Source organism: Acomys minous, assembly GCF_964271855.1.
Source record: "Acomys minous genome assembly, chromosome: 7".
Lineage (NCBI taxonomy): Eukaryota > Metazoa > Chordata > Mammalia > Rodentia > Muridae > Acomys > Acomys minous.
In genome coordinates, this window is record NC_140488.1 from 44,558,893 (window position 1) to 44,585,099 (window position 26,207).

General features: G+C 45.4%; 1 protein-coding gene across 8 annotated transcripts in view; it reads left to right on the plus strand.

The window, feature by feature from the left end:
* The window catches only part of TSC22D3 (TSC22 domain family member 3), a 64,562-nt gene extending 55,497 nt beyond the window's left edge, over window positions 1-9,065 (plus strand). For 6 of the 8 annotated variants that reach the window (XM_084790417.1, XM_084790419.1, XM_084790416.1 and 3 more), the window contains exons 3-4: window positions 6,424-6,475; window positions 7,537-9,065. In XM_084790417.1, coding sequence (XP_084646543.1) covers window positions 6,424-6,475; window positions 7,537-7,776 — 292 coding nt within the window. In that variant the 3' untranslated portion in view covers window positions 7,777-9,065. Of the gene's footprint in view, window positions 1-5,345; window positions 5,697-5,913; window positions 6,063-6,423; window positions 6,476-7,536 lie in introns of those variants that run through there. The other 2 variants (XM_084790422.1, XM_084790423.1) reach the window with 2 other exon arrangements.
* The last annotated feature ends 17,142 nt before the right edge of the window (window positions 9,066-26,207 follow it).

Genomic DNA, 26,207 nt, shown 5'->3' on the forward strand with positions numbered 1-26,207 from the left:
AGGACCCTGTGTTTTGCTGGCAATATTGCTGAATCCTTGGGTGGAACATTCCCTGTAGAAAATACGGAAGACTTGCCTATAAATAGTTTCCTTCTGGCTGTGTGGTACACAATGCTTCAAGTGTGACAAAAAGGGAAGTAAGATGTTCTCCCTCACTGCCTCCTCCAACCTGCCACACCCACCCGAGCCTACTCTCCACCCTTTTGCAGCATGCTGAGATCCAATGTGAGGCTTCTGGCCTGTGGGAGCCCCCAAGTAGCAGGAGCCCTTGTCCTGATGACTTTGGCTTTTAAAGTAGAACAGACCAATGGGAATATGTCACATTCTCCCATCTCAATCAATAAACTACCTTCCAAGGCCTCCTTAAATGAAGAGAGTTGGTTCCATCCTCATTACAACACTCTCCTTTAGGAGGTCACCCCTGAGAGAGGTAGGGCAAGTTATGGCTGTTTCATTGTGAAGTACTGTGATTAGGCCTAAAAATGAAAGGCAGTGAAGGGCCTAGCTCATCAGCAAATGCTTCTGGTATGCTGGCTCTAGATCTAGGCTATGTTCATAAGTTATGGGTATAAGAGGCTTAGAAATATTTCTGAATGTTGATTTTACTGGGATGTTGAAGCCTTAGGTTACTAGTTCCTTATGGAGTCTACTTGTGCAAGACACAGGGATAATATCAGCACTTTACTCAGTAGTATGAGACCAGATCATGGATATAATATACTGTACAATCTTCCACTCACTTCAGAGTTTGGTGCAACTGTTTTGAGAAGAGGACTTTTCTGATGCTATGAGGCTTAACCAGAAAACTAACCATTTAGGTTCTCCTGCATCTCTAATTTCCCTTGTCCTTGTTACTAGAAAATCTTTGTATAGAGTTGTTCAATTGTTTTCTTTCATCTGACCCTGGGATCCTGTCATTCTTTGGAAACTGAGATAAAGCCTACTTTTCACACAACAGAAGTATGGGCATATACAGGAAGAGGGGTTGGTCTAAGTGTGGGCTCAATCCACAGGATAGTCGCTCAGTCAGGGGGAAAAAGACTAAGTTCTTAGTATAAGCTCCTTCTTTCCTTCCTTCCATCCTTCCTTCCATCCTCCCTCCCTCTCTTCCTCACTCCTTTCCTTCCTTCCTTTCTTTCTCTTTGACAAGAGTTTTCTGTGTAGCCCTGGCTAGCCTGGTACTCACTATGTATACCAGGCTGGCCTTGAACTCACAGAAATCTTCCTGCCTCTGCCTCCAACTCTCAGGATTAAAAGCATGTGCCACAATGCCCAGCAAAGTTTGTTTTTCTTACTAACCTCATTCTACAGTAAGAAAAAAATGGGGATTTTTTTTCCCCCGAGACAGGGTTTCTCTGTGTTTTCTTGGCTGCCCCGGACTCAGTAAACCAGGCTGGCCTCAAACTCACAGAGATCTGGCTGCCTCTGCCTCCTTGAGTGCTGGGATTAAAGGCGTGCACCACCAAAAATGGGAAAATTTAATTAAGGATGGCGGTAAGTTGGAGCCCAAAAACTTGAGGTTTGACTAGATTGTAATTGTTGTTCCAAGACTACACGCTTTATTTGGAATAGTGTGTGCTCTAGAACCATATATTCATGCCTTTCTGGAACTGCTAGATTAGATTAGTGGCTCCCATTTCTTAAACTGACATGACTTTGAGGACTTCTCAACAGTGTTTTGAACCGATCTGAATGAACATGGCCCTCTTCTAAAGTTCTTGGGTTTTGTTTTTGTTTTTGTTTTGTTTTGTTTTGTTTTTCGAGACAGGGTTTCTCTGTGTAGCCTTGGCTATCCTGGACTCCCTTTGTCACCCAGGCTGGGCTCAAACTCACAGCAATCCACCTGCCTCTGCCTCCCGAGTTGCTGGGATTAAAGGCGTGCGCCACAACATCCGGCTCTCTTCTAAAGTTCTTAAGGACAGTTTAAATATTTTCTCCATCTCCAAAATGTCAGAAAAGCTGGCTATGCTTAAAACTGAAAGTTGGTCTTAGAACCTCTTCAATACCACCAATGTTGCTGCCATTCTAGAGGCATTTTCCCTTCCCCTTTTCCCTTCTCTGACACCTCCAATTCATCTCTCCAACTTCAGTAACATCTACTTGTTTTCAGTAAACCTACTTATTGACCCACAATTATCAAATAGCTAGTATAGTAGAAAACAAACCTGGTTTATAGGTCAGTAGATTTGGCTAGAATCCTAGCTCTGCAATGTATTCACCATCTTGGGCAAAGTAGCCAGACCCTCAGTTTCTTCACTTGTAAAGGGTAGTGCCTATATAATGCAGGGTTTGTGGTGCAGTAGCATAGTGTCACCCAATAGCTAGTGCACCGTTAATGCTAACTATTAGAGTCAGTGAGCCTCAAACTCAGCTTGTTTTTTAATTAAAGTGTAATTAATGAGCAATTCAATGCAACCTTGTGAGCAACCCCTATTTCCTCTTTTCTCCTCAAACTACCTGGATTTCTCTGCCACCAAAATGGTGGTTTTACTTCTGTTCGATATCCCATTTTCTGGGTGGTATTTTGCTTCTAGCTACCTGCCTCATCCATACCTCCCACTGTCTTCTCACCATCTCCCTTGGAAGCTTGGGGTGAGTAGCAGTAGTTTAGGAAAAACTAAGAAAGGAATAAAAAGAAATCAACCCAGAGGCTCTGTCAGACCAAGAAAGCTCTAAGCAGCAGAGAGCGGATTCATAGAGAACTCCAAGAGCAGCTAAGCTGTTAATTTAAAAGGGCTTTTGGTTGGTTGGTTAGGTTGGGTTGGGTTGAATTGAATTGGGTTGAGTTTTGTTTTTGTTTTTGTTTTTGTTTTTTTTTTGAGACTGGGTTTCTCTGTGTAACCATGGCTATCCTGGGACTCACTCTGTAGGTCAGGCTGGCCTTGAACTCAGAGATCCCTGCTCCTTGCATCCCGAGTGCTGGGATTAAAGGCATGTGCCACCACTTCGGGGCAAGGAATTTTTTTTTCTTCTTTAGATAACGTTCTTGATGACCTATAAATACTATCTATACTTTGTTCTGTCTGCTACACACCGCTTAGTTGCAAATGCCAGATTCAGAGAGGCTGAAGTTTAAAATGCCCTGAAGTTGGCATTATCTCTCACCTAACATGATATGAAATGGGCTTATCAAAAGGTATGCTTGGAGAGTTCATTGGTCAGTTCTTTGCAACTGCAGGGAGCATTGATTGTGATACTATTAATGGATCCCCGTTTCAAAGCTGAAAACAGTGACCGTTCGGTGGCATAAATGCACTACAAGCCAGGAGGAAGTCAAGGCCTTCTGATTGCGCTTGGCTGGGGCCTTGTCCAGGATGTCTGTACTAGGTACCTGTTTAAGAGAAATATCCTGAAGCAAATAATTACCTCCTTTGCTGATAAGAGGTCCCAGTACTTTTCCAATAGCATGGTTACACTAGAATATTTCACTGGACCTTAGCTTGTGGAGCACTGATTTATAGGTACTTACCTTAAGATCATGCAAACCATTGTATATGTTGATGGAACCTAATGTTCCTCTAGTCGTGAGTTGGTGTAAACGATATTGGTGATTGCATCACTTATTCCTTTCACTGCCCATGTTGTTCCTTATGTTTGCAGTTCAAATTTTGTCCACGAGGTGGCATCTCTTAGAAAGAAGCAGGAGGAAAGAACCTCAAGGCTAAGGTGCCACCTTCTTTTTCATTCTTTTTCTTTCCTTCTTTCTTTTTTTTAATGCCAAAAAGAATGATGCAAACATGTGTAATTTTCATCAGACAAAAATAATTTAATTCCTTATGGCATCATTAAGCACTCTTCAATGGTATATATTTGGACAAATTACTATTAGACAGTAAGGTCCATAATATATCATCTGAGTTGTCTTTATATTTTAAAGAAAACAGAAGTTGGTAAAGAAAAGTGAGTTTACCCATAGTTTGGCAGAATACCCCCAGGGGTAGAGTTTCTCTTGGGATTCCCTGTATCATTCATCATTTCATATCTTATAAGAATAATGAAACAAAAGGTTTTTTTAAAAAACTAGGAAATATGCACATGAAGGTGGAACTGTTATGAGCAGTTTGAGATTCCTGGGAGGCATATACCCCTTGGTGTTGATGCTTCAGGGTTCTCTGCTTGGGGACACCTGGAGAAATCCTAAATCTTCTTTTCCTAAGGTTCCTGTCTATACTGTTACATCATCACAGGAAGGTATTTTTCTGAGGCAGTTTATATGTCACTTTGGTTTGTAGTTTTCTCTTCAGCTTGTTGATTATAAGAAAGTAGCAATTTTTTTGTTTTTAAAAAATAGCCAAATCATGTTGATGTGGCCTATAATCCCAGCATTTAGTGTGATTGGAGGCCAGCCTGAGCCACATAGGCAGACCCTGCCCAGGACAGAAGGAAGGGAGGAAAAAGGAAGGGTTGGAGAGGTTGCTCAGGAGAAAGAGCACTGGCTGCTCTTCCAGAGGATCAGGTCGATTGGCAGCATGCACATGGTGGCTCACAACTTTCTGTAACTCCGGTCTCAGAGGATCCATCCAGGCACTCATGTGGTGCACAGTCATACATACCAGCAGAACACCCATACACATAAAATAAAAATAGTGACATGTGCTCTCAGGTAATGGCATTGAGTATAATTTCTTTGCAGAGTAGCATGTAGAGACCAAAGACAAAAGGACTGGCATCTGTTGTCACTCCATTGCTAACTCCAGTACCTTGTCTGCTTTCAACATCCTCTGTCAGTCACCCACCTAGTGCCCCCTCCTCTGTGTCCATCCCATATTACATGCAGACCCCTGATTATTCCCATACCTGTACTTCTCAAGGAACAGATGAACTGAGTGGGTTCTGGAGTTTGGACCAGGCTGGGTAAGCATCTGGCTGGATGAGATGACAGTTGCTTTGCTCAGTGAGTAAACATGCAGAAGGAAAGTCTGTGTCCAAGGAAAGAGACTGACTGAGGGGCCAGTCAGCTGCAGAAAGTGATACTTGTAATGATGGGGGAATAGGCATTCAGAGAGTAACAGGAGAGCATTGCAAAAGCCAGTTAGAACAAGATGACTGGCACCCGAAAAGCTTTTAAATAACAGTACCACCCTCTACTGAATGTTTTCTACCTCCTATTATGGAGCATTTCTTTCTCTAGAAATCAGCTTCAGTTTGGGTTTTACCAGCCTCCAAAGTTCTCTTTGGAGATGCCAATTGGCACAAGAAAGTGCTGAACTGTTTACAGTTCCTGACTAAGGTTCAGGGAGGGGATGTGGTTTAACTAGGCCACAAAGCTCAGTACAGGACTCATTTGCATGGCCCCTGACGCCATGTGACGCAGCCGGCTCCTCCTATATAAAGAAGCGGGAGCCGAAATTATCTCTGAGTCTGGGTTGGACTGGCGGCTGTGGAGTTTGTGACACACTAGGAGACACCCCTGGAGCCACTTCCCTTCCACTCCAGCTTGGACGTGCCTGCCTGGCTCAGGGTCTGCACTGCAGCCTTCTTCCCACTCCTAGCTCCAGGGCTGGATTGCGGCGCCAGAGCCAATCCCATAACTGCGCCACCCAAACGAGCCACAGCTCCCCCGCAGCCCGAATCATGAACACCGAAATGTATCAGACCCCCATGGAGGTGGCGGTCTATCAACTTCACAATTTCTCCATCTCCTTCTTCTCTTCTCTGCTTGGAGGGGATGTGGTTTCCGTTAAACTGGATAACAGGTAACCACCGGCCCTAGCTTGCGCGCTGAAGCAAGCCAGGGAGCCTGCGGGGGGGTGGCGAGGGCGCTGGGCTCCAAATTGGATTTCAGAGCTAGTTAGCTAGCCTAGCGCTGGTCCTTGTTCCCCGCGGTGTAGCATCCTGGGAAGGGGCGGGGGTAGGAGACGCTGGAAGGGGGGAAGGGGTGTCACCGCGCTAGGATCCACCGCGGGAGCGTCCTGCGGCTGCTGCGCGGTGAGAACTAGCAGCTGCAGCTGCAAAAGCGAGGGCCAGCAGGCCAGGCAGGGCTGGGGCAAGCTCTCCACCGCCTGGGAGAAGACCGGAAGCTTCTGAATCGAGAAGGCATTCCTAGCTAGGTTTGGAGTTCGGTAGGTTTGCCCTGGACCATTGGGGCCCACAATGGGGGCTTCCCACAGGCCTACAATGGGGGCTTCCCACAGACGCGCGCTCCATTGTTTGCAAATCGCCCAAAAGCAGGCCACAGAGGCCTGGGCTCCTCAGAAACAGCGCAGGGCTCCAATCGCTTGGAACTCAGTGTGGCCTCTAAGCAAAGATAAAGGGGTTAGAGAAGCGAAGCAGGAGCTGGAGAGGGACCTAAAGACTAAAGTGCCTGGAACTCAGGCCAGGGAGGCAGGAGAGAGGAAGACCTTAGGCAGATGGAGGACTTTGGCCCCAGTTGCCTTGTACTTAGGAGTGTGTAATGGGTGGCTTTGCTTTTTGTCTTGGCAGTGCCTCCGGAGCCAGCGTGGTGGCCCTAGACAACAAGATTGAGCAGGCCATGGTGAGTGGCATCACTGCGTCATTACCTTTGACTTAGCTGCAGCTTATGTAATTCTGGACAGGTCTGAGGGATGGATGCAAAAGTGCTTACTTAGCCAGTACCCCAAGGAAAACAGCGGCCAGCTTCCCAAAGCTGGAGTACAATTAGTGGGATACCTTTTAGGGCATTCCCAGTGTGCCCTTGTTCCACTGCCTCCTATTTAATTCATCCTCCGCCCCAGGGCTTTGCAGCAGCCTCTGGCTCCTTCCCGAATGGTGCAAGGTGAGAGCTGCTACTCTTGCATTTGTCTGTCTCCTGCAGTGGCAGGGACCAGAGCTCATTGGATACAGTTGCACTGCAGTGCCTCTGCAGAACCTGGGCTGGGGTCAGGAGTCCAGAGGAAACAGAAAGCAAAGCACCCCACCCTTTTGCTGGCCTGCTTCTTTAACTAGGTAGAGGTTATCCTTCACCAAGCAGCCAAAATGCTGCAGAAGCTTGAGACTTCTTGCCGTGAGAAGCTGTGCTGTGAAGCTTAATGTCACAGTTCCCTATCCCTCAGTAAATCCAAAGAGTATAGAAAGCCCTGTACCTTCCCCAGAGCAAGGTTCCTCTGTCCTATCTGAGTCTGCAAGGCAACTGTGACTCTGAGTTACGTGCAGAGAAGGAAATGCCAAATAGATGGCATTTTTAGGAGAAAACAATTCCATATTCTTGGAGAATATTTGTAAAGCAGACCAACAATATAGGGTGCACTGTAAGCATACCCCAGATTTCTGCCAGCATCAGGACAAACTAAGAGAGCTCTTACCCTAGTCAGACTTGAAAATCATTAGTAATTTAGAGGGAACCTGCCTGGACCAAAGCTGTCCTCCCAATCCTGGTATGGCCCAAATCCTGCAACTCTCCTCTGAATAAGAGTCTTAAACGCTTCAGAAAGAGGGTGTGAAGAATTGAGCTTCAGGCACAAGAACGCTGTGGAAAGGCTGCATGATGGTGCCATAAAGGCCAGTGCAGCCGATTAACAGGGTGACGGTGCTGTGGAGGAGCCAAGATGGCTAATGAATAGCTTTGTTCCATGACAGGATCTAGTGAAAAATCATCTGATGTATGCTGTGAGAGAGGAGGTGGAGGTCCTAAAGGAACAGATTCGTGAGCTCGTGGAGAAGAACACCCAGCTGGAGCGTGAGAACACCCTCCTGAAGACCCTGGCAAGCCCAGAGCAGCTGGAAAAGTTCCAGTCCCAGCTGAGCTCTGAAGAGCCAGCACCTGAAGCCCCAGAAACCCCGGAAACCCCAGAAGCCCCTGATGGTTCTGCGGTGTAAGTGGCTCTGTCCTCAGGGTGGGCAGAGCCACAACTTGTTCTACCTAGTTCTTTCCAGTTTGTTTTTTGGCTCCCCAAGCGTCATCTCATGTGGAGAACTCTATACCTAACATAGCTGGTGCCAAGAGATGTCCCAAGGACATGGCCATCTGGGTCCACTCCAGTGACAGACCCCTGACAAAGAGCAGGAATCTGGAGACTGAGTTGCATGGGGCCTAATAACCCCAAGCCAGTGAGCCTGTCATGCCACCGGGCCCCAGGGGCTTTCAGGGCCTGGGCAACTTAGTTACAGCTGGCAAAGGAGAAAGTAGTTTTGAGATGTAATGCCAGTGTGCTCCAGAAAGTATAAGGGGTCTGTTTTCTCATTTTCATGGACATCTTCCACAGCTTCACCTGACAACGACTGTTCCTATGAAGAAGCCACTTGTGTTTTAAGCAGAGGCAACCTCTCTCTTGTCCTCTGTCTTGCCCAGGCAAGGGCAGGGATGGGAGAGATTGAGCCAAGTCAGCCTTCTGTTGGTTAATATGGTATATGCATGGCTTTGTGCACAGCCCAGTGTGGGATTACAGCTTTGGGATGACCGCTTATAAAGTTCTGTTTTGGTTAGTATTGGCATAGTTTTTCTATATAGCCATAAGTGCATATATATACCCATAGGGCTAGATCTCTATCTTAGTGTAGTGATGTATACATATACACATACACCTACATGTTGAAGGGCCTAACCAGCTTTGGGAGTACTGACTGGTCCCTTATCTCTTAAAGCTAAAGTTTTGACTGTGCTAATTTACCAAATTGTCCTTTAGAGTAAATAAGACTTGAGATATAAGGGAGGAAGAGGGGGACCAGCCTCACAACATGGCCACAGATGCCTTGCTGCTTCAACCCTCCCCAATCTGTCCACTGAAGAGACATGAAGTCCTCTTTTGAATGCCAAACCCACCATTCATTGGTGCTGACTACATAGAATGGGGTTGAAAGAAGATCAGTTTGGACTTCACATTTTTCGGTTTTGTTTTGTTTTGTTATGTTTTTAGTTCTTATGGGAAACTTTAGGGCTAATCAAAGGATGGATGGAGTCCTGTGGTGGACAAGAGAAGTAAATGGTTCTAATCCCTTGGGGGACCTGGGAAATATCCCCAGGAAGTGTGTGTAAGGAGGTTCTGTGACAGTGAACACTTTCCACTTTCTGACACCTTATCCTGCTGTATGTCTCCAGGATTTGGATTTGGATTTTTCAGATGTAGCTTGAAATTTCAATAAACTTTGCTCTTTTTTCAAAAAATAAACTTGGTGTCTGACTATATAAATGGACTGGGTGAGCACCTAGTAGAGGCAGGGTGTTTTGCTAGTCTGTCCAATATTTTTTGAATACCTTGTAAGGGCCAGACCTATGTTGCATCCATGATGGTGTGTCATCAACATAGTCCCTACATGAAGAACATGCTTGTGCTCATATACCTCACTGTCCACTTAAGGAAGGTGAGAGTTAGCAAGTAACTTGTCCAAAGTCACACAGCTCTTACGAAAATTTGGACTTAATTTGGCAGCCTTCCTACTCTGTCCTACTCTTTTACATGAAAGCTACAGAATGAATGGCTATTAACACCCAACTTTAGCTTGAGGATAGATTTGGAAAGATACCCCAAAGAGTGCTCCAAAGAAACAGGCAAGATATCCTTGTGAAGGAACACAGGGCAACCAAATTAACACAGGTGGGCCTCTTCCCACTTCTGGGACAGTCACCACAGACTGCATCTTAATTATCCACTTGGAGCCCTTGAGCTTGACAAAGAAACTAAAAGTGGTTTGATGAGAAAAAGGAGACACTGTGAGGTGGCAAAGCTATATTCTTTTAGTCTGCTTTTCCAACCCCACCCAAAGATGCCTTCAATACTTCCGGTAGTCCTGAGACTTCTTTCACCAGCTTTGTGCAAAGTCTATTCCGGCCTCCCTCTGCACCCTGTAGGGACTACTTATTACTACCTTCCCTATCCAAATTTCTCTGTGTCTCTGATGCACTTTCAACTGGACATGCACTACCCCCAATTCTGAGCCTACTGTGTTCCCAGGGATGTCACCCCATGTCAGTTATTTCATTTACTCTGGGCTTCTAGTAGAACATACAGCTATCATTTGGACACATGCAATTGAACAGAATTTTATTTTTCTTAAGCCATAAACCTCAAGGTGACCAAAATGACTTGGCCCAATTACTACCCAAGTTAAATCAAAACAATGTGCTTCCTTCTTTGTCAAATTCACACATAATGGCCTATTCTTTTCCAATTCTCGTAACTTCCTAGCAATACATCCCTGTTTGCTGGCTTCCTGGGCCCCAATTTCCCTACCTATTTCAATCTTGCTACTCAGGATGTCAAATTCATTCTGTACAGCTGTTAATTTGGTTATGGTGTGCAGAATACTCAGCTGCTGGCATAGATACAAATTGAGGGCTACTGCTGTGTCAGCCGCCAAGCAGCCATCCCTCATCTGACCTGGCTTTCTCCTTGTTCTCAAGCCCTTTCCTTTAAAACAAGCCAAGGGACTTTTGGACTATTCAGGACACTTATCAATAGACTACACACCTGTTTTTTACCTGAAAAATAACAAAAGGTTTGATCCTTAGTGCCAAAGATTGGGGGAAGGGGCACAAGTGGTCTTACTCTGGCAGTATACATCTGTTATAATCTCAACACTTGAGAGGCTGAGGCAAGAAGATAAGTTCAAAGACATGCTGGGATACAGGAGACCTTGTCTCAAAAAAGGGAGGGGGCATGAGGAGAGGAATAGGTCTGAGGGTGAGGGGGGGCTGGGAGGGGAGGTGGAGGGGCAGAAAGTAGCCCATCAAAGCCTCTGATCAACAAGCACTTTATGTTCTGTACAAAAAAGGGGGGAAAACTTGTCCCACAGTCCTTAGTGGTAAAGAGAACAACTTTGTTCCCTAGGTAACCCCGCCTAAACAGAAACAAACACTGCAACTTCTGAGGCCATGGCGGTTACTAGACCAGATAAGAGGAACTTCAGAGGTTTGTTATTCACACACAGGAGCAACTCTTTGTTATTGTTACTCCACAGAAAACCAGCTAGGATAGAAAAAGGCAGAAAAACATATTGTTGTGAACTTTCGTGGCTTGCATTCTGGGCTCAGCTGGTCCCATTAGACCCAGAACAAGGAAACAAACAAAACAACAACAACAACAACAACACCCCCCCACACCGAGAGCTGCAGCAGTAACCCTCCTTTCTGTTCTGGGCATGCCACCTTGCGAGGTGACCTATGATCTACTGTCTAATCGATTCTGGCAGTCCTACTGGCACAGGCAAAAAGATCACAAAGGCAACTGCTCTGTAACCCTATTAAAGACAAAACTGTGTTTCCTGCAGTTAGGGTTTCGTTCCACTAACCAGAAGAAGACTGAGAGCCAGAGAGCTCTGTGCAGCTCCCAGAGTTCCCACAGGTCTCATGAGACAGTGGCTTCCCGCCACGTCCAAATGTCAAAAATACTTTCAGAACCTCTCAATTCCATGATAGTTAAACATTGAATCTTTACTAAGAGGAAGAGAAAAAAGGAAAGGAGGAGCAAAAAGTAACAAAATTATTGAATTCAATGTGGCTTTTAAAAGAATTGCTTGTATTTGTCACAAAAGTAAAGACATCCATTTGTTTTTGTTTTTTTTTAAGACATCCATTTGAATACCAAAAAAGTAATGCATATGCTAACTAGGTTTACCTACACACAGAGAGAGAGAGACAGACAGACAGACAGACAGACAGAGAGACACACTGGAACTCAGAGGCTACTCACTGGGAGGGAGGCCTCCTGGAGACTGAGTGGAAGGCCACTTGCACATGGGGTATAGGAAGACAGGAGAATGCTCACGGGGAAAGAAAGTGAGGAGTCCCACTAGTTCCGGTGTTTTGAACATCATCCTACTTACTCAGGAAACTCTTACTTTCAAATATTACCTCTTCTCCTAGCAGCCTAAGAAGCAATCGATGGGCCAATTACAGCTTGAGAGACACCCAGTCCCTGGGAGCAGTGGTTTGCAGAGAAACCCACTCAGGCCCAGACACTGAAGTTTTATGCCGCATACCATTATGTTCATCTTATAGCTATTGGCTTTTTTCCTTTTTTTTTTTTTTCTATTGACTTCTTAAATCTTTTCCACAAACCTATGAGGTTTATCCTTTGAAGATCCCTGTTTAGAGACAGTTTAGCTCAGTGGTAGAGAGCACACCCAGTACAAATAAGGAAGGCCCCAGGCTTAATCTCCAGCCGCAAACCCATCAATAATAAACATTCTCACTTTACCAATGAGAAAATGAGCACACTAAAATAAAGTACAGAGAAATTAAGTCCCTTGGGCACAGTCATACAGCTAGTGCAACACAAAGCTTGGATGTGGAGGTGAGATGGATACCTAAAGAAATGGGATAACCAACTTCAATAGTTTTCTTAATTTCTCATGTAGTGTAATGCTTCCCTTTCCGATGGATAATGGAAACAATGTAGAAAGGCGGAAAGGAAAGGAGGCCAGTCCAAACTAGCAGAAGCTACCATTAAAAAATAAAATAAAATAAAGACCAGTGAGTTAGGTGGTGTGGACCACATGAAGACTATTGCTGCTTGACAAAGGTGGTGGCGCACGCCTTTAATCCCAGCACTCGGGAGGCAGAGGCAGGCGGATCGCTGTGAGTTCGAGGCCAGCCTGGTCTACAAAGTGAGTCCAGAACAGCCAAGGCTACACAGAGAAACCCTGTCTCAGGAAAGAAAAAGTTCCAGGATTTTGACATCACAAATCACATTCCCTTGTGGACTCCATGCCTCCTCTTTGGGGCTTGGACTCAGGCATCAGGGAACGATGAGGGTGAAGAGAGAAGAAGGAAAGGGGAGGGTGGAAGCTGGCTTGGCTGGCCCCAAGCCAAACGCCTTTAGATAGCATCTAAGAGGTCTCAGGAAAGCTTCTGAGTAGGAAAGTGATGTGAGGCAAGAATTATTTATAGACGATGGGTTCTGGCAGCTAGAGAGACTAGACCAGGGAAAGACTAATTAGTGGGCCAGCTGCTGGTATAATCCAAGTGTGAGGTGATAAGGGCCAGCCCAGGGAAGGGTGAGAACAGAGGTCACAAAAAGGAAAGGACAAAGCCAATACAAGGTAGCTACTTCTCAAGTGTGGTCTGTAATCCACCCCATCCAGGTTTTCCCGGAAATTCAAAATGCAGCTTGCAGAATGCAGAGCCTGTATCTCCCACAAGAGTCCATGTTGCTGGTGATGCTCCACCATGGGAAACTTTGAGGATCTTCTACCAGGTGATAAGTTAGCATGGCCTAGTGGCAAAATGAGTCATGTAGGGAGGCGGTACCAAAGTAGTCTAACTTAAAGATGACATGGATATTGATTTTGTGTGGTTTGCATACATAAAATAATTTGCCAGTTCAACCAGTGTTTTTTACTATATAACTCAAGATGACCACGGTCAATCAAGAGGTCTCTGCTTCCATTTTCTGAATGCTAAGATCACAGATCTGCAAAAGCATACCCAGTTTTAATCAATTAAAATTTTTTATTCATTTTATGCATATGGGTACTTGCCTGCATGTATGTCTGTATACCACATGCATGCCTTGTGCCCAAGGAGGCAAGAAGAGAGTGCTGGGTTCTGGAAAAGTAGAGTTACAAACAGCTATGAGCTGCAATGTCAGTGCTGGAAATTGAGCCTGGATCTGCTGGAGGAACAGCCAGTATTCTTGCGGCTGTGCCACCTCTCTGGTCCCATAAGCACCTTTCTTTTTAGATGAGGACCTTCCTAATACTCCTAGATTCAAGTCATTCTCCTGCCTCAGACTCTAAAGTGACTGAGATTACATGTCTGAGCAAGCAGGCCTTACTTCATTTTAACCAGTTTGGCAAGTAGCAAGCCCCGGTGCTAAGAATGTCCAGATTGGTGTGCAACGATCACTCACACATCTCCAGAATGTGGTCAATACCTTAAATTGGCACCGTGTCCCCAGGAAACATTCCCTCCACCTTACTCCCACCCCTGCCATGAAAGTGCTGTGTCTGGCAGATTGAAAGGGCTTTTCAAAGGAAATCCCAAAATTTGTGGACAAATGCATGGAACTAGAAATGATCATACTGAGTGAGTTAACCCAGAAGCAGAAAGACTCACATAGTATATACTCACTTATAATTGGGCACTAGCCCGAAAGGGATGTCCCACGAAAGTCTTCACTTACCAGGAGATTGGGATCGATGTGAGGACATCCTACTGAGACTCTAGGTAAAAGAAATATAGGAGATGGGGAAACAGAAGGACCTAGAGTGTCCTAGAAACCTACAAGAAGAACATCTTGATGGGTGGATCGGGGCCCAGGGGGGTCTGCTCAAACTATTGCACTCACCAAGGACAATACAAGTAGTAAACATTGAACCCCTACTCTGATCTAGCCAATGGACAGGACATTCTCCACAGTTATGTGGAGAGCAGGGACTGACTCTGACATGAACTCTGGTGCTCCATATTTGACCACCTCCTCTTGGTGGGGAGACCTGGTGGCACTCAAGGAAAGAATAAGCAGGCTACTAAGATGAGACTTGATAGCCTATGACCATATAGTGGGGGAGGAGGTCCGCTTCAGTCTTAGACCTAGGGGAGGGGAATAGGGTGAAAGCAGGAGGGAGGGAGGAATGGGAGGATACAAGTGATGGGATAATAATTGAGTTGTAATCTGAACAAATTAATAAAATTAAAATTAAGAAAAAGAATGTAACATCCTGATTGTGTCACGGTTCTCCTCGCCATAGGTAATCTATTGTATATATGTGTAATAATATAAATGTATATGTACAAAAATAAAATAATTTTTAAAAAGAGAGGGCTTTTCAGAAAGAAAGTGAATTACAATTTGTATTTCCGGCTGAGCTAAGTATATTTGCATATGGGAAGATCCTATGATCAACTGTGTGGACAGAAAATGTGAAGTCCAGGGCTGGAGCACATGAGCTGCCCGTGCCTGCAAGTCTGTTGGAGCTGAAATGTTGAAGTCATGTGAATAGACAGAAGTCATCACCTCTGCAAGTAATGGCTGCAGAGGATGATCAACAGAAGACAGAAAGCCCAGCAGGGAACTAGGCTGGCTGTAATGCAAGAGCTGGGGAGGACACTAATGTTTGTTGACCGCCTTTCATTTTTACCCTTTGGTCCATTCTTTCTGACGTTTCTTCTTCAGAGACCTTATTTTATAAGCCCTGCCATCCTATAACATTTAATGCACCCCTAAAGGCCACTTTGAGGAAGACTGAAGTGACTGAGGTATTCCAGAAGGCATCCAGGGGTTCTGAGCTGCTTCTTTCCTTGTCTTTCCTCGACTGTGGCTTTGTATTGGCTTCTCCAGACCTCTGTTTCACAAGCTGGAAAAAAAAAAATCCGGACTTGGCCTCCAGGTTCTCCCAGCATCCCTCAGTCTCAGTCCCTATCTGTTACAGAGCTTGGCTGGCATAGCCCGCCCTCTACCCTGAACTTTCCAGCCCAGGGACTGCACTTCGCTATATAATCCAGGCATTTTGGTTGCCCCCTGTGTCCACCGTCCCCAAGTCTGCACTACTCCCACCCCACTCCCTCTCTCTCTTTGCCACACACTTTCTTTCCCCTCTGCCAGGCCCCCTCCTGTTTCCTTGGGACTGGTGAACCTGCCCAGAGCTGCCCCTAATAAACCTGAATTTACCAACTCTAATCTGGCTTGAATTGGCTCATTTTGTTGGTGGAAGAATGCTTATCACTTTCGAAGCCCAAAGACAGAGGAGATGCCTGGCTGTAAAATTTGCACGGATTACCTCTTTGCTCTAGGGAGCTCAGTTTCCCTTCCAGCCTCTATTTTTTATTCATCCTGTCAAGTTATAAAGTTGCTCCATTGAGATCGCTTTAGAGTTGTATGCCACCTTCCTGCTACATTATTCTTTCTTTTCATTTGCTTGTTTTTTTTTTTAACCTCAGGCTATGTAGCTGAGGATAGTCTTGAAATTCTGATTCTCCTGTCTCTGCCTCCAGACTGCTGGAATCTCAGGTGTGATTCAGCATATCTGGCTTATGTCGTGTTGGAGATCAAACCCAAGATTTCATGCACACTAGGGCTCCTCACTGTATTTTCTTTTTTTTTTTAATTTTAAATTTTACTTATTTTTTAATATTTTATTAATTTATTCATATTACATCTCAATTGTTAGCCCATCCCTTGTATCCTTCCATTCCTCCCTCCTTTCTTCTTCCCCCTTACTCCCCTCTCCTATGTCTGTGACTGAGCAGGACCTCCTCCCCCTGTATATGCTCCTAGGATATCAAGTCTCTTCTTGGTAGCTTGTTATCCTTCCTCTGAGTGCCACCAGGCCTCCCCATCAAGGGGACGTGGTCAAAAGTGGGGCACCAGAGTTTGTATGAAAGTCAGACCTCACTCTCCACTCAACAGTGGAGAATGTCCTGTCCATTGGCTAGGTCTGGGTAGGGGTTCGAAGTTTACTGCCTATATTGTCCTTGGCTGGTGCCATAGTTTGAGCAGGACCCCCAGGACCCAGATCTGCCCATCATAATGTTCTTCTTGTAGGTTTCCAGGACCCTCTGAATCCTTCTATTTTCCCATTCTCCCATGCTTCTCTCACCTAGAGTCCCAGTAGGATGTCCTCCCCTCTGACCCACTTTCCTGGTAAGTAAAGTCTTTCATGGGACATGCCCCTTGGGCTAGTGTGCCATTTGTCTCTTTTTGCTTCTGGGTGAACTCACTCATTATGATAATTTCTAGTTCAATCCATTTGTCGACGAATTTCGGGAATTCCTTGTTTTTAATAGCTGAGTAGTATTCCATAGTGTAAATGTACCACAATTTCTTTATCCATTCTTCTACTGAGGGACACTTAGGCTGTTTCCAGGTTCTGGCTATTATGAATAAGGCAGCTATAAACATGATTGAACATATGTCCCTGTTGTGTGGTAGAGCATTTTCTGGGTATATTCCAAGGAGTGGAATAGCTGGGTCTTGAGGAAGCCCTATTCCCATTTTTCTGAGAAAGCGCCAGATAGGTTTCCAAAGTAGTTGTACTAGTTTGCATTCCCATCAGCAATGAAGGAGTGTTCCTCTCTCTCCACATCCTCGCCAGCATGTGGTGTCACTTGAGTTTTTGACCTTAGTCATTCTGATGGGTGTAAGATGGAATCTCAGTGTCATTTTGATTTGCATTTCTCTGATGACTAACGAGACTGAGCATTTCTTTAAGTGTTTCTCAGCCATTTGATATTTTCTGATCGCAGGAACGACAGCTCTCAGAGCAATTGTTAATGCCTAGAGATAGTAGTTAGATTAACTTTGTACTTGAATCGATTGATAGACCAGGCTCTAGACTACAGGGAGCAGTGAAGACTGTTTGGGGGAGAGTTCAGGATAAATATACTTTAATGACTTACACATCACACCACCAAGCAGGGTGTTGCACACCTGTCATCCTAGGACTTGCGAGGCTGAGAAGGGAGGACAGTCTATGCAAAGCAAGCACGGGCTACACAGTAGGCTCTAAACTAGCAGAGTTATACAACCAGACTCTGTCTCAAAACCAAACAAAGCAATAACAAAAAGACTCTATTGCCGGGCGTGGTGGCACATGCCTGTAATCCCAGTACTCGGGAGTCAGAGGCAGGCGGATCACTGTAAATTCAAGGCCAGCCTGGTCTACAAAGTGAGTCTAGAACAGCCAAGGCTGCACAGAGAAACCCTGTCTTGAAAAACCAAAAAAAAAAAAAAAAAAAAAAGACTCTATTACATGACTCAACCTCTACCTCCTCAGTGCTAGGATTAAAGGCATGCACCACCACAACCACACCCAGCTATTCTCAGGGTCTTAAGTACCATTACCTTATCAGTGGATCCAAAATCTCTATGTCTAGTTTTACTTAGTCCCCTAAACTTTTGGGAACAGGTTTTCAAAGCTTTCCTTCTTAATTCCTTTCAGGCATTTCAGAAGGACAACGGTATTTATATGACCAAATGGAAGCCTTGACTCTCAACCTTCACAGTTGTAGATCTTCAAGCACACAGTTGTTCACACAAATATATGGAGGGGGAGGGAAGCTCTTCTCTCTAGCACCATAGCCTAAGCTACCCTCACACACTGGGGCTCCCTGCTTCCACGCTGGACTCTGTCCATGCCACAGAGCAGCTACAGCGACCTTCTTAAGGCCAAATCAGATCATGGCATTCCCTTGACTTAAGCTTATCAATGGCTTATCATCACACTTAGACTAAAGTCCAAACTCCTTCCCAGGGCACACAAGCACTGCATGATCTAGCCTCCCTAGCCTCCGCTGACCTCTCTAGACTTTCCATGTGCTACTTTGTTGTTCTGGCCAAAGTCCGGCCCCCACTGAGCTCCCTCCCCCCTCCAGCAACTCCTCACACACTTTGGATATGTGCTTCTTTGCACAAAATTATCCAGCAGCCTGGCAGCCTACCCTGCTTATCCCACGGTTACTCCATCCTGTCTCTTGGTGTGCACTCTCTCAGATATTTGCTCACTACTCTCTCCAAAGAAATGTCCCCCATTGTCATTTCTTTCACGACACTTATCAGAATTGCTTGATTTATTCTTTCATTTGTGCCTCATGACTCTGGAAGCTTTCTTAGGTCAGGGTACCCCTTCTTTCTTTCTTTTTGTTTTGTTTTGCTGTTTTGTTTTGTTTTTTTTTTTTTGAGACAGGGTTTCCCTGTGTAGTCTTGGCTGTCTTGTACTCGCTTTGTAGACCAGTCTGGCCTCGAACTCACAGCGATGCACCTACATCTGCCTCCCAGGTCAGAGTACCTCTTCTACAGAGCTAAACATACTATGCAACACATGCCAATGGATTAAAAAAAAAAAATTCTGGGTGTTTTAGATCCTGTAGCCAGTGATGGAAGGTAGGTCCAGAGGCTTTTTGATGTAGGCAGGGTAGCAGATATGTCTCAAAGCCTTTCAAATAGCACACGTAAAGTGGTCCATTGGCCAAGCCAATTGTGAAAACAACGAACTGCTTGTTCAGTCAACAATTTTTAATTGAGCTGGTTCTATGTTTCTGTCAGACAGCAAGCTCAGCACCAGGAATATGCTGTTGTCAACCTAAGAGATATGGAGGAGGCTTCTTAAGGGGTTACTGCAAAGGGAGGCTGTAGATGTCCCTGCTGATATCCTAAATACTACTCTAGATGCCTGTTTCCCCCCATCTCCATGTTTTAACCTAGACAAATGCTGCTGTCTGCAAGCGGTGGTCAAGCAACATCTCTCTCGAAGAAAGGGTCCTAGTTAGTAGAATTGGCTCTGCCTGTTCTAAGAAAACCAGCAGCCACAATTGCTTTTAAGTGATAGTTGACTTATTTCTCTCATACTAGGAGTCTGAAGGTAGGCAGCCTACAAGGGTGGATACAGCATCTCTAAAGTCACCAGTGACTCAAAACCCTCCCAAGTTGCTACCCACCAGTTAGCTTAATTGTTTTATTGTCCAAGATAGCTGGCTGTGCATGCTCTGGCAAATCTACCCACCGCAAAGGTAGCAGAAAGAGCAAGGAAAAATCACACCTCGCTTCTGAGAACTCTCCCTAGACACACTGCACAGCACTTCTGCTTACGTCTCACTGTCCAGAATGTGGTCTGCTCATCCTTCTTTATAAGAAAAGCTTGCTTTTTTTCACCAGTGAACAAATTCACATTTGCACCAGACAATGCAGACGCTGGAGAGGCAGCAAGCATTTCCGCCTTCAGACATTTAGGTACTCCGAACATAATGAGGGAAGGGAGAAGGAAGAGGACGAGAACATAGAGAAAAGTTTCCCAGGATGGTCTGGAACCACTAAATGCCACAGTGCCTGCCTTGGTGGGCCACAGTTGGCTATAAGGCATGGCTGTATGCCTGGGCAACACAGTATGCAGAATAGACTCCTGGGACAAATGCTGTCTCTCCCTTCTGCTGTGGAAATAGGTTTCCAGGAATGACTCCTGTAAGGGGACCTCAGCAGGCGATCAGAGGATCTCCAGAAACAGGGAACCCAGACTATCCTGTTCAACGTCTTTCTGCAGGCAGAGGATAGACATCTTTAAAATAGTCAACTCACAGCCCAAAGCTGGGGACGCGTTGTTTCAAGCAGGAGTTCCAGCCGGGCATGGTGGCACACACCCGTAACCCCAGCCCTTGAGGGAGGCAGAGGCAGGCAGATCTCTGTAAATCTGAGGCCAGCCTGGTCTACAGAACAAGTCCAGGACAGCCAAGGCTACACAGAGAAACCCTGTCTCATAAAACCAAAAATAAATAAATAAATGAAATGAAAAGTAGGAGCTTCAGAGGAAAAAAAAGCCTCTTCATGTTAAGGCTGGAAGAAGAGGAGTGGAGAGACATCCCACCCTATTTCTTCCCACCCCTCACACCTTTCCACTCCTGCAATCTCCTGCCCCTGCCTCGAATACACGGCTTCTGCACAGATGCTCTGTTCTGAGAGTGTAGCCCATCTAAAATGTTTGCGCGTTGATTTTTCAGATGAGATCTTGCTATGGAGCCCAGACTACTTTGAATGTGGCACTCTCTTTCCTCATTTTCTCAACTGTTGGGATGACAGGCAAAGGCTACCGTACGAGGCACATGCCCCGAAGTAATGTAGCTTTTGCTCGGATCTTAAGGGTTTTCTTTGTGTGTGGATAAAATCAGTATGCAATGACACCCAGTTCTCCAAACCTAGGAGTACAGATTCATTTCAACAGTTTTCGACCTTGATGAAGAGCACTCACTACCATACAGAAGACGGCATAGAAAACGTGGTGTTTATGCTCATAGGGTATCAAGTCTCTCCTTGGTGACCTATTATCTTTCCTCTGAGTGCCACCAGGCATCTCCATCCAAGGGACATGTTCAAATATGGGGCACCAGAGTTTTGTGTGAAAGTTAGATCTCCTTCTCCACTGAACAGTGGAGAATGTCCTGTCCATCGGCTAGTCTGGGTAGGGGTTCGAGGTTTACTGCCTATTTTTTCCTTGGCTGTTGCCATAGTTTGCGGAGGACCCCAGGGCCCAGACTCGCCTGTAGTTTTCCAGGACCTGCTGGATCCTTCTATTTCCTCTTTCTCCCAGGCTTCTCATAGGGGAGAGGAGTAGGGGGGGAAGTGGGAGGAAGGGAGGAATGGGAGGATACATGGGATGGGCTAACAACTGAGATGTAATATGAATAAATTAATTAAAAAAAAGAAATTTGAAAGGAGTTAAAAAAAAAGAATTAATTAACACATTAATTTTTCTCACCAGCAAAGGCATCATAGAATATAAAACTTATTGTAACTTTCTTTAAGCCACGAGTCACTTAAAGGTATTCTATCGATTAAAGTTAGGTATTTACATATGAAAATAAAAATAATGAAGAACTACTTTCTTGTGTTTAGAATTAAGAATGTGTATTTTATGTGATAATTGGCTAATGGTATGCTTTTGTTTTGGCTTCAAATATAAGATGTTTATAACAGCAAAAAAAAAAAAAAGAAAAGAAAAGAAAACGTGGTGTTATAGAAGGGCCTCATTGCTCCCTATAATTTCCTTGTGTCTTCCCTGCAGAAACCTCCGCATGATCTCAGAAGCTTCAAGCCTGCAAGCCAGGTAGAGGCATGCATTTCTTTCACCTTTAGAAAAAGGCAAGGAGCCCGAAAGTGACAGTGCACAGCTGTTATTACAGGCCTTGGAAAGTGGAGGCAGGAGAATCACTATGAGTTCCAAGCCAGCTAGAACGGGGGTTGGGGGTGGGTTGCTACATGGTGAGTTTGAGGCCTGCTTGGGCTACATAGGGAGGCTTTGTCCCCCAAAAAAGGGGAGGAGTGAGAGAAGGGAGAAGTGGGTAAAAAGGCAAGGGTCATGCAGTAATGAAAGCCTTGTAATCTTAGCACTCAAGGAGGTTGGATGGTGGATTCTAGGCTAGCCTGGATTGTACAGCCTCAGAGAGAGCAGGGTGTGTGTATGTGTGTGTATGCATGAGTGTGTGAGAGTGTGCATGTGTGTGTGAGAGTGTGCATGAGTGTGTGTGTGTGTGTGTGTGTGTGTGTGTGTGTGTGTGTGTGTGTGTCTTCTGGTCAGGGCTCTTCTGCACTTGGTCTCAAGGGCTCCCAACTGACCTCTTCCACCTCCAATTTTTCCCTGCAGGGCCTAAAGCTTAGGCTTGTTTAATCCCCACCCCCCACCCCCAGCCTAGGAAATGGGATACCAGGGCAATGTTACAAAGGTCTGGGGAAACCAGGCTTTCAAGAAGGCATTTGCCTTGCCTCTGGGCAGGGCCCTTTCTGGTGCCAGACCTTGCTATGGAAGTTTGTCACCTGACCCTGTCTTTCCAGTGAGCAAGAATTACTCAGGCAGAACCCAACTCCTGCCCCTCCCTTGAATGCTGAACATTCTGTTTTTTTGCCCTTAGGAAGAAACTGGTAAATAACTACATTCTCTTCTCCCAGTTGCACCCCTCCCCCGCCTTCCTTACAAAATCAAGGAACTGGGTCATGTTACATAAGTCTGGTTTTGACGGGCTGAACATCAAGCTTCAAATTGTTGTCCCACACATGTTGGAGCATAGCCCCTACTCTCCCAGAGAACACGAAGGCAAGCTGCTGAGTTCCAAAGGGGGCTGGCTTGTTTTTCCACACACTTCAGTCCAGGTTAACCCATGTGACCTAGTTGCGCTCTCCTCCCCCTAGAAGGGTATTAAGCCCTTAGGAGTAGTCACAACTCGCCTGGACAGGCACCTCTTTGTGGGATGGGCAGGGAAAACTTACCAGAATCTGCCATCAAAGCATCAAGGGCGAAGCTCTCCTTCTGTAGAGTCAGCCGTTCCAGCATGCATTTGTTCAGTGAACAAATCCTTAGAGAGAACCTCTTGTATCCAGACAGCTAAGACTCCTGAACTTACATGCTTGAAAGGAAGAGAGAAAAAAAAGAAGGAAAGACCAGCATCAGGACTGGGAGGGAGGAAGAGGCCTGCCTTAGATTACACAGGCCAGACCGTGTGATGTCCAGTGTCCTTTTTTTTTTTTTTGTCACTGAACATATACTATGTTTTGAACATTTAACACCAGGCCCTGAAGGCAGAAAGTGAGTAGGACAGTTAATGAGCCAGGTTTGGTGCTGCACAGCTGTGATTACGACACAAAAAAGGCCGAAGCAGGAAGATTGGAGTTCTAGGCTACCCAAGACCACATAGTGAGACCCTGTTTTGTTTTGTTTAAAGATAAATATTTCTGTTCTTGCAGAACTGTAATATAATCATGGAGGCCAATTGAATAAACACACACAAACACATGCATACACACTCATATACACACACTCGCACACAGGCACACATACAAACACTCACACTCACACACACACACACACATACACACACACACACACACACACACACACACACACACACACACACACAGAGGGCTTCCGGTGTGGCACAGGAGGTTAGATGGCTCAGTGAGTAAGTTTGGGTCCCCAGAAATCATATAAAAAAAAGCATGACATGGCCACATACCCTCAGGTAAGCCTAACTCTGTAGGGTGCAAAGGCAAGAAAATCATTGGTGCTTCGCCAGTCAGTTTAGTGAAAAACAAACAATCAAAACAAAACAGCAAGATCCAGGTTTAGTGAGAGAGCCTGTCTCCAGGGAACAAGTTGGAAGGTGATAGAGCAAGACGTCTGAGATTCTCTTCTGGTTTCTGGAGGTGCATGCATGTGTGTGCACACCCTGCTCCCAGGGTGGACACACAGCCTCCATATAGTCATAACAAATGAAAGGCTGTAAAAAATAAAAATAAAAATAAATGAAAACTTTAACAATCTCCTGCTCCTTTTTGAGACAGGACCCCGCATAGCCCAGGGTAAACTCAAACTCTGTTTTGTACCTAAATAGAACCTTGAACTCTTTTTTTTTTTTTTTTTGAACCTTGAACTCTTGCTCTTCCAGTGAGTAGTGGTATTGGCAGGCATGTGTCCCTAGCCTAGTTAGTCTACAGAACTTTTCAAATCCACCACCTCCAAACGTATAAAGAATGAAAACTTTTCAGAACAAAAACCCCTTTGCAGTGGCCAGTGCCCGGTCAGAAAATCGCAGACTGTAATTGACAAATTGCTGGAGGCTGTGGACAAGCTTGAGAATTCCAAATGCTCCGCGTAACCCTCCCTGGGGTAGCAAAAGGCATTTGTTTTACCTCCAGGAGCTCTAGCAGCTCACAGCCAATATCAGAAACACTCCACCCTGGCTTCTGGAAGGGCGGGGGAGGAGCAAAGAAAACATTCTGAAATATGCCAGAGCATTCTGTTCTTCTTTTAAAGGCCCCAGGAAAAACAATTTTTACTAGAACTTAACCTGCTGACATGACAGCAGAGACTAACCAACTTTGGGGAATGACATAGTCAACTCCAGCACTCTGGAGCCTCCCATACAGATGATGATGATGATGATGATGATGATGATGATGATAATGTGTGTGTATGTGTGTGTGTATAGGATGTGTGTGTGAGTGACTGTGTGTGTATGTGAGTGTGTGTAGGATGTGTGTGTGAGTGACTGTGTGTGTATGATGTGTGTGTGAGTGACTGTGTGTGTATGTGTGTGTATGATGTGTGTGTGAGTGACTGTGTGTGTATGTGAGTGTGTGTAGGATGTGTGTGTGAGTGACTGTGTGTGTATGTGTGTGTAGGATGTGTGTGTGAGTGACTGTGTGTGTATGTGAGTGTGTAAGATGTGTGTGTGAGTGACTGTGTGTATAGGATGTGTGTGTGAGTGTGTGTGAGAGTGAATGTGTGTGTAAAAGTGTGTCTGTGTTTGTGTGTGTGAGTGAGTGTGGGGAGGGCTGTAGGTAAGTGGGTGGGTAGAACGGGGATTGAGGAGATGCTAGCCCCAGCCTCTTCTAGCCATCCTGCCTTGCTAAAGGGGCAAAGGGATTGAGAGACACTGGGGAAAGTCAAATCTACAGCACAACTCTTGAACCTAAGGTCAAGGGCCACTACAGAAGAGAGTGTGGTAAGACAGTAAGAGCCAGAGGGACAGGGCTTTGCCGTGAGATTGTTTCTCCTAGGGATGGCAGAAGCCACGCCCTTAAAGTCTCACCACCGTAGCTCCCTAAGCATGAGCTGAACAAGGACAATAACGAGGGACATGGTAAAGTGGACAGGGAAAGCCCATGAGGCCTCATCTCTACCCATTGTACAGGCAACAAAGGGATGCCGAGAGCAGGAGAAACAGCCTTCCCCAGGGAAGAGCACACCAGCTGGTTCTCCAATACCAAGTGCTCAGCCCTGTAAACATGTATCCTGGTAACAGTACGCAGACCGAGCAGGCTATGCTTATGTATTTAGGATTACAAATGTATATACATATACTATGTAACAGTGATTAATGGAAAAATGGCCAGGGATTTGAAAGAGAAGAAAAGGTTGTACGTGGGAGGGAGTGAAGGGAGAAAAGAGAATAGAGAACAAGTCTAGGACCCCAACTTGGATGAATTAGGCATGGTCTGCCAAAGAGAAATCAGACTCTTTATTTGGCTAATAAGTTCACACTGTTTGAGGGACCTATTATAAAAAAATATTTGAGCCCAGTGGTGGTGGTGGCGGCAGTGGTGGCACACACCTGTAGTCCCAGGAGGCAGAGGCAGGCAGATCACCATGAGGTCGAGGCCAGTCTGGTCTACAAAGCGAGTCCAGGTTAGCTGAGGCTGCACAGAAAGACCCTGTCTTGAAAAACCAAACAAAAAATGTGTACAAAGGGCTGGAGAGATGGCTCAGAGGTTAAGAGCACTGACTGCTCTTCCAAAGGTCATGAGTTCAATTCCCAGCAACTACATGTTGGCTCACAACCATCTATAACAAGATCTGTATTCATAATAAATAAATAAATCTTTTTAAAAATGTGTACAAAAATGGATCTGGACACATACCTTACATTCATCACAAAGTAGCTCAAATACGAACTACAAAAACCTGTGGGACACCATCGAGAACACCTTCAAGGTATATCCAATGTCTTGACATTATGACAGCATTTTTTTTTTTTTACAAGACAGAGTCTCTTGTGTAGCTTTGGCTGTCCTGGACTCACTTTGTAGACCAGGCTGGCCTCGAACTCACAGCGATCTGCCTGCTTCTGCCTCCCAAGTGCTGGGATTAAAGGCATGGGTCACCACCACCAAGCTGTGCCACCACTGCCCGGCGTGACATTTTATCATCGAGCTCTCACTCAAAAACTGCAGTAGAGTTACATAACTACTGACAGGACAAAATAAACCTACTTTTTCTTTAAGTAAGAGTATGATAGCCGGACAGTGGTGGCGCATGCCTTTAATCCCAGCACTTGAGTGGCAGAGTTAGGTGGATCTTTGTGGTTCGAGGCCAGTCTAGTCTACAAAGCGAGT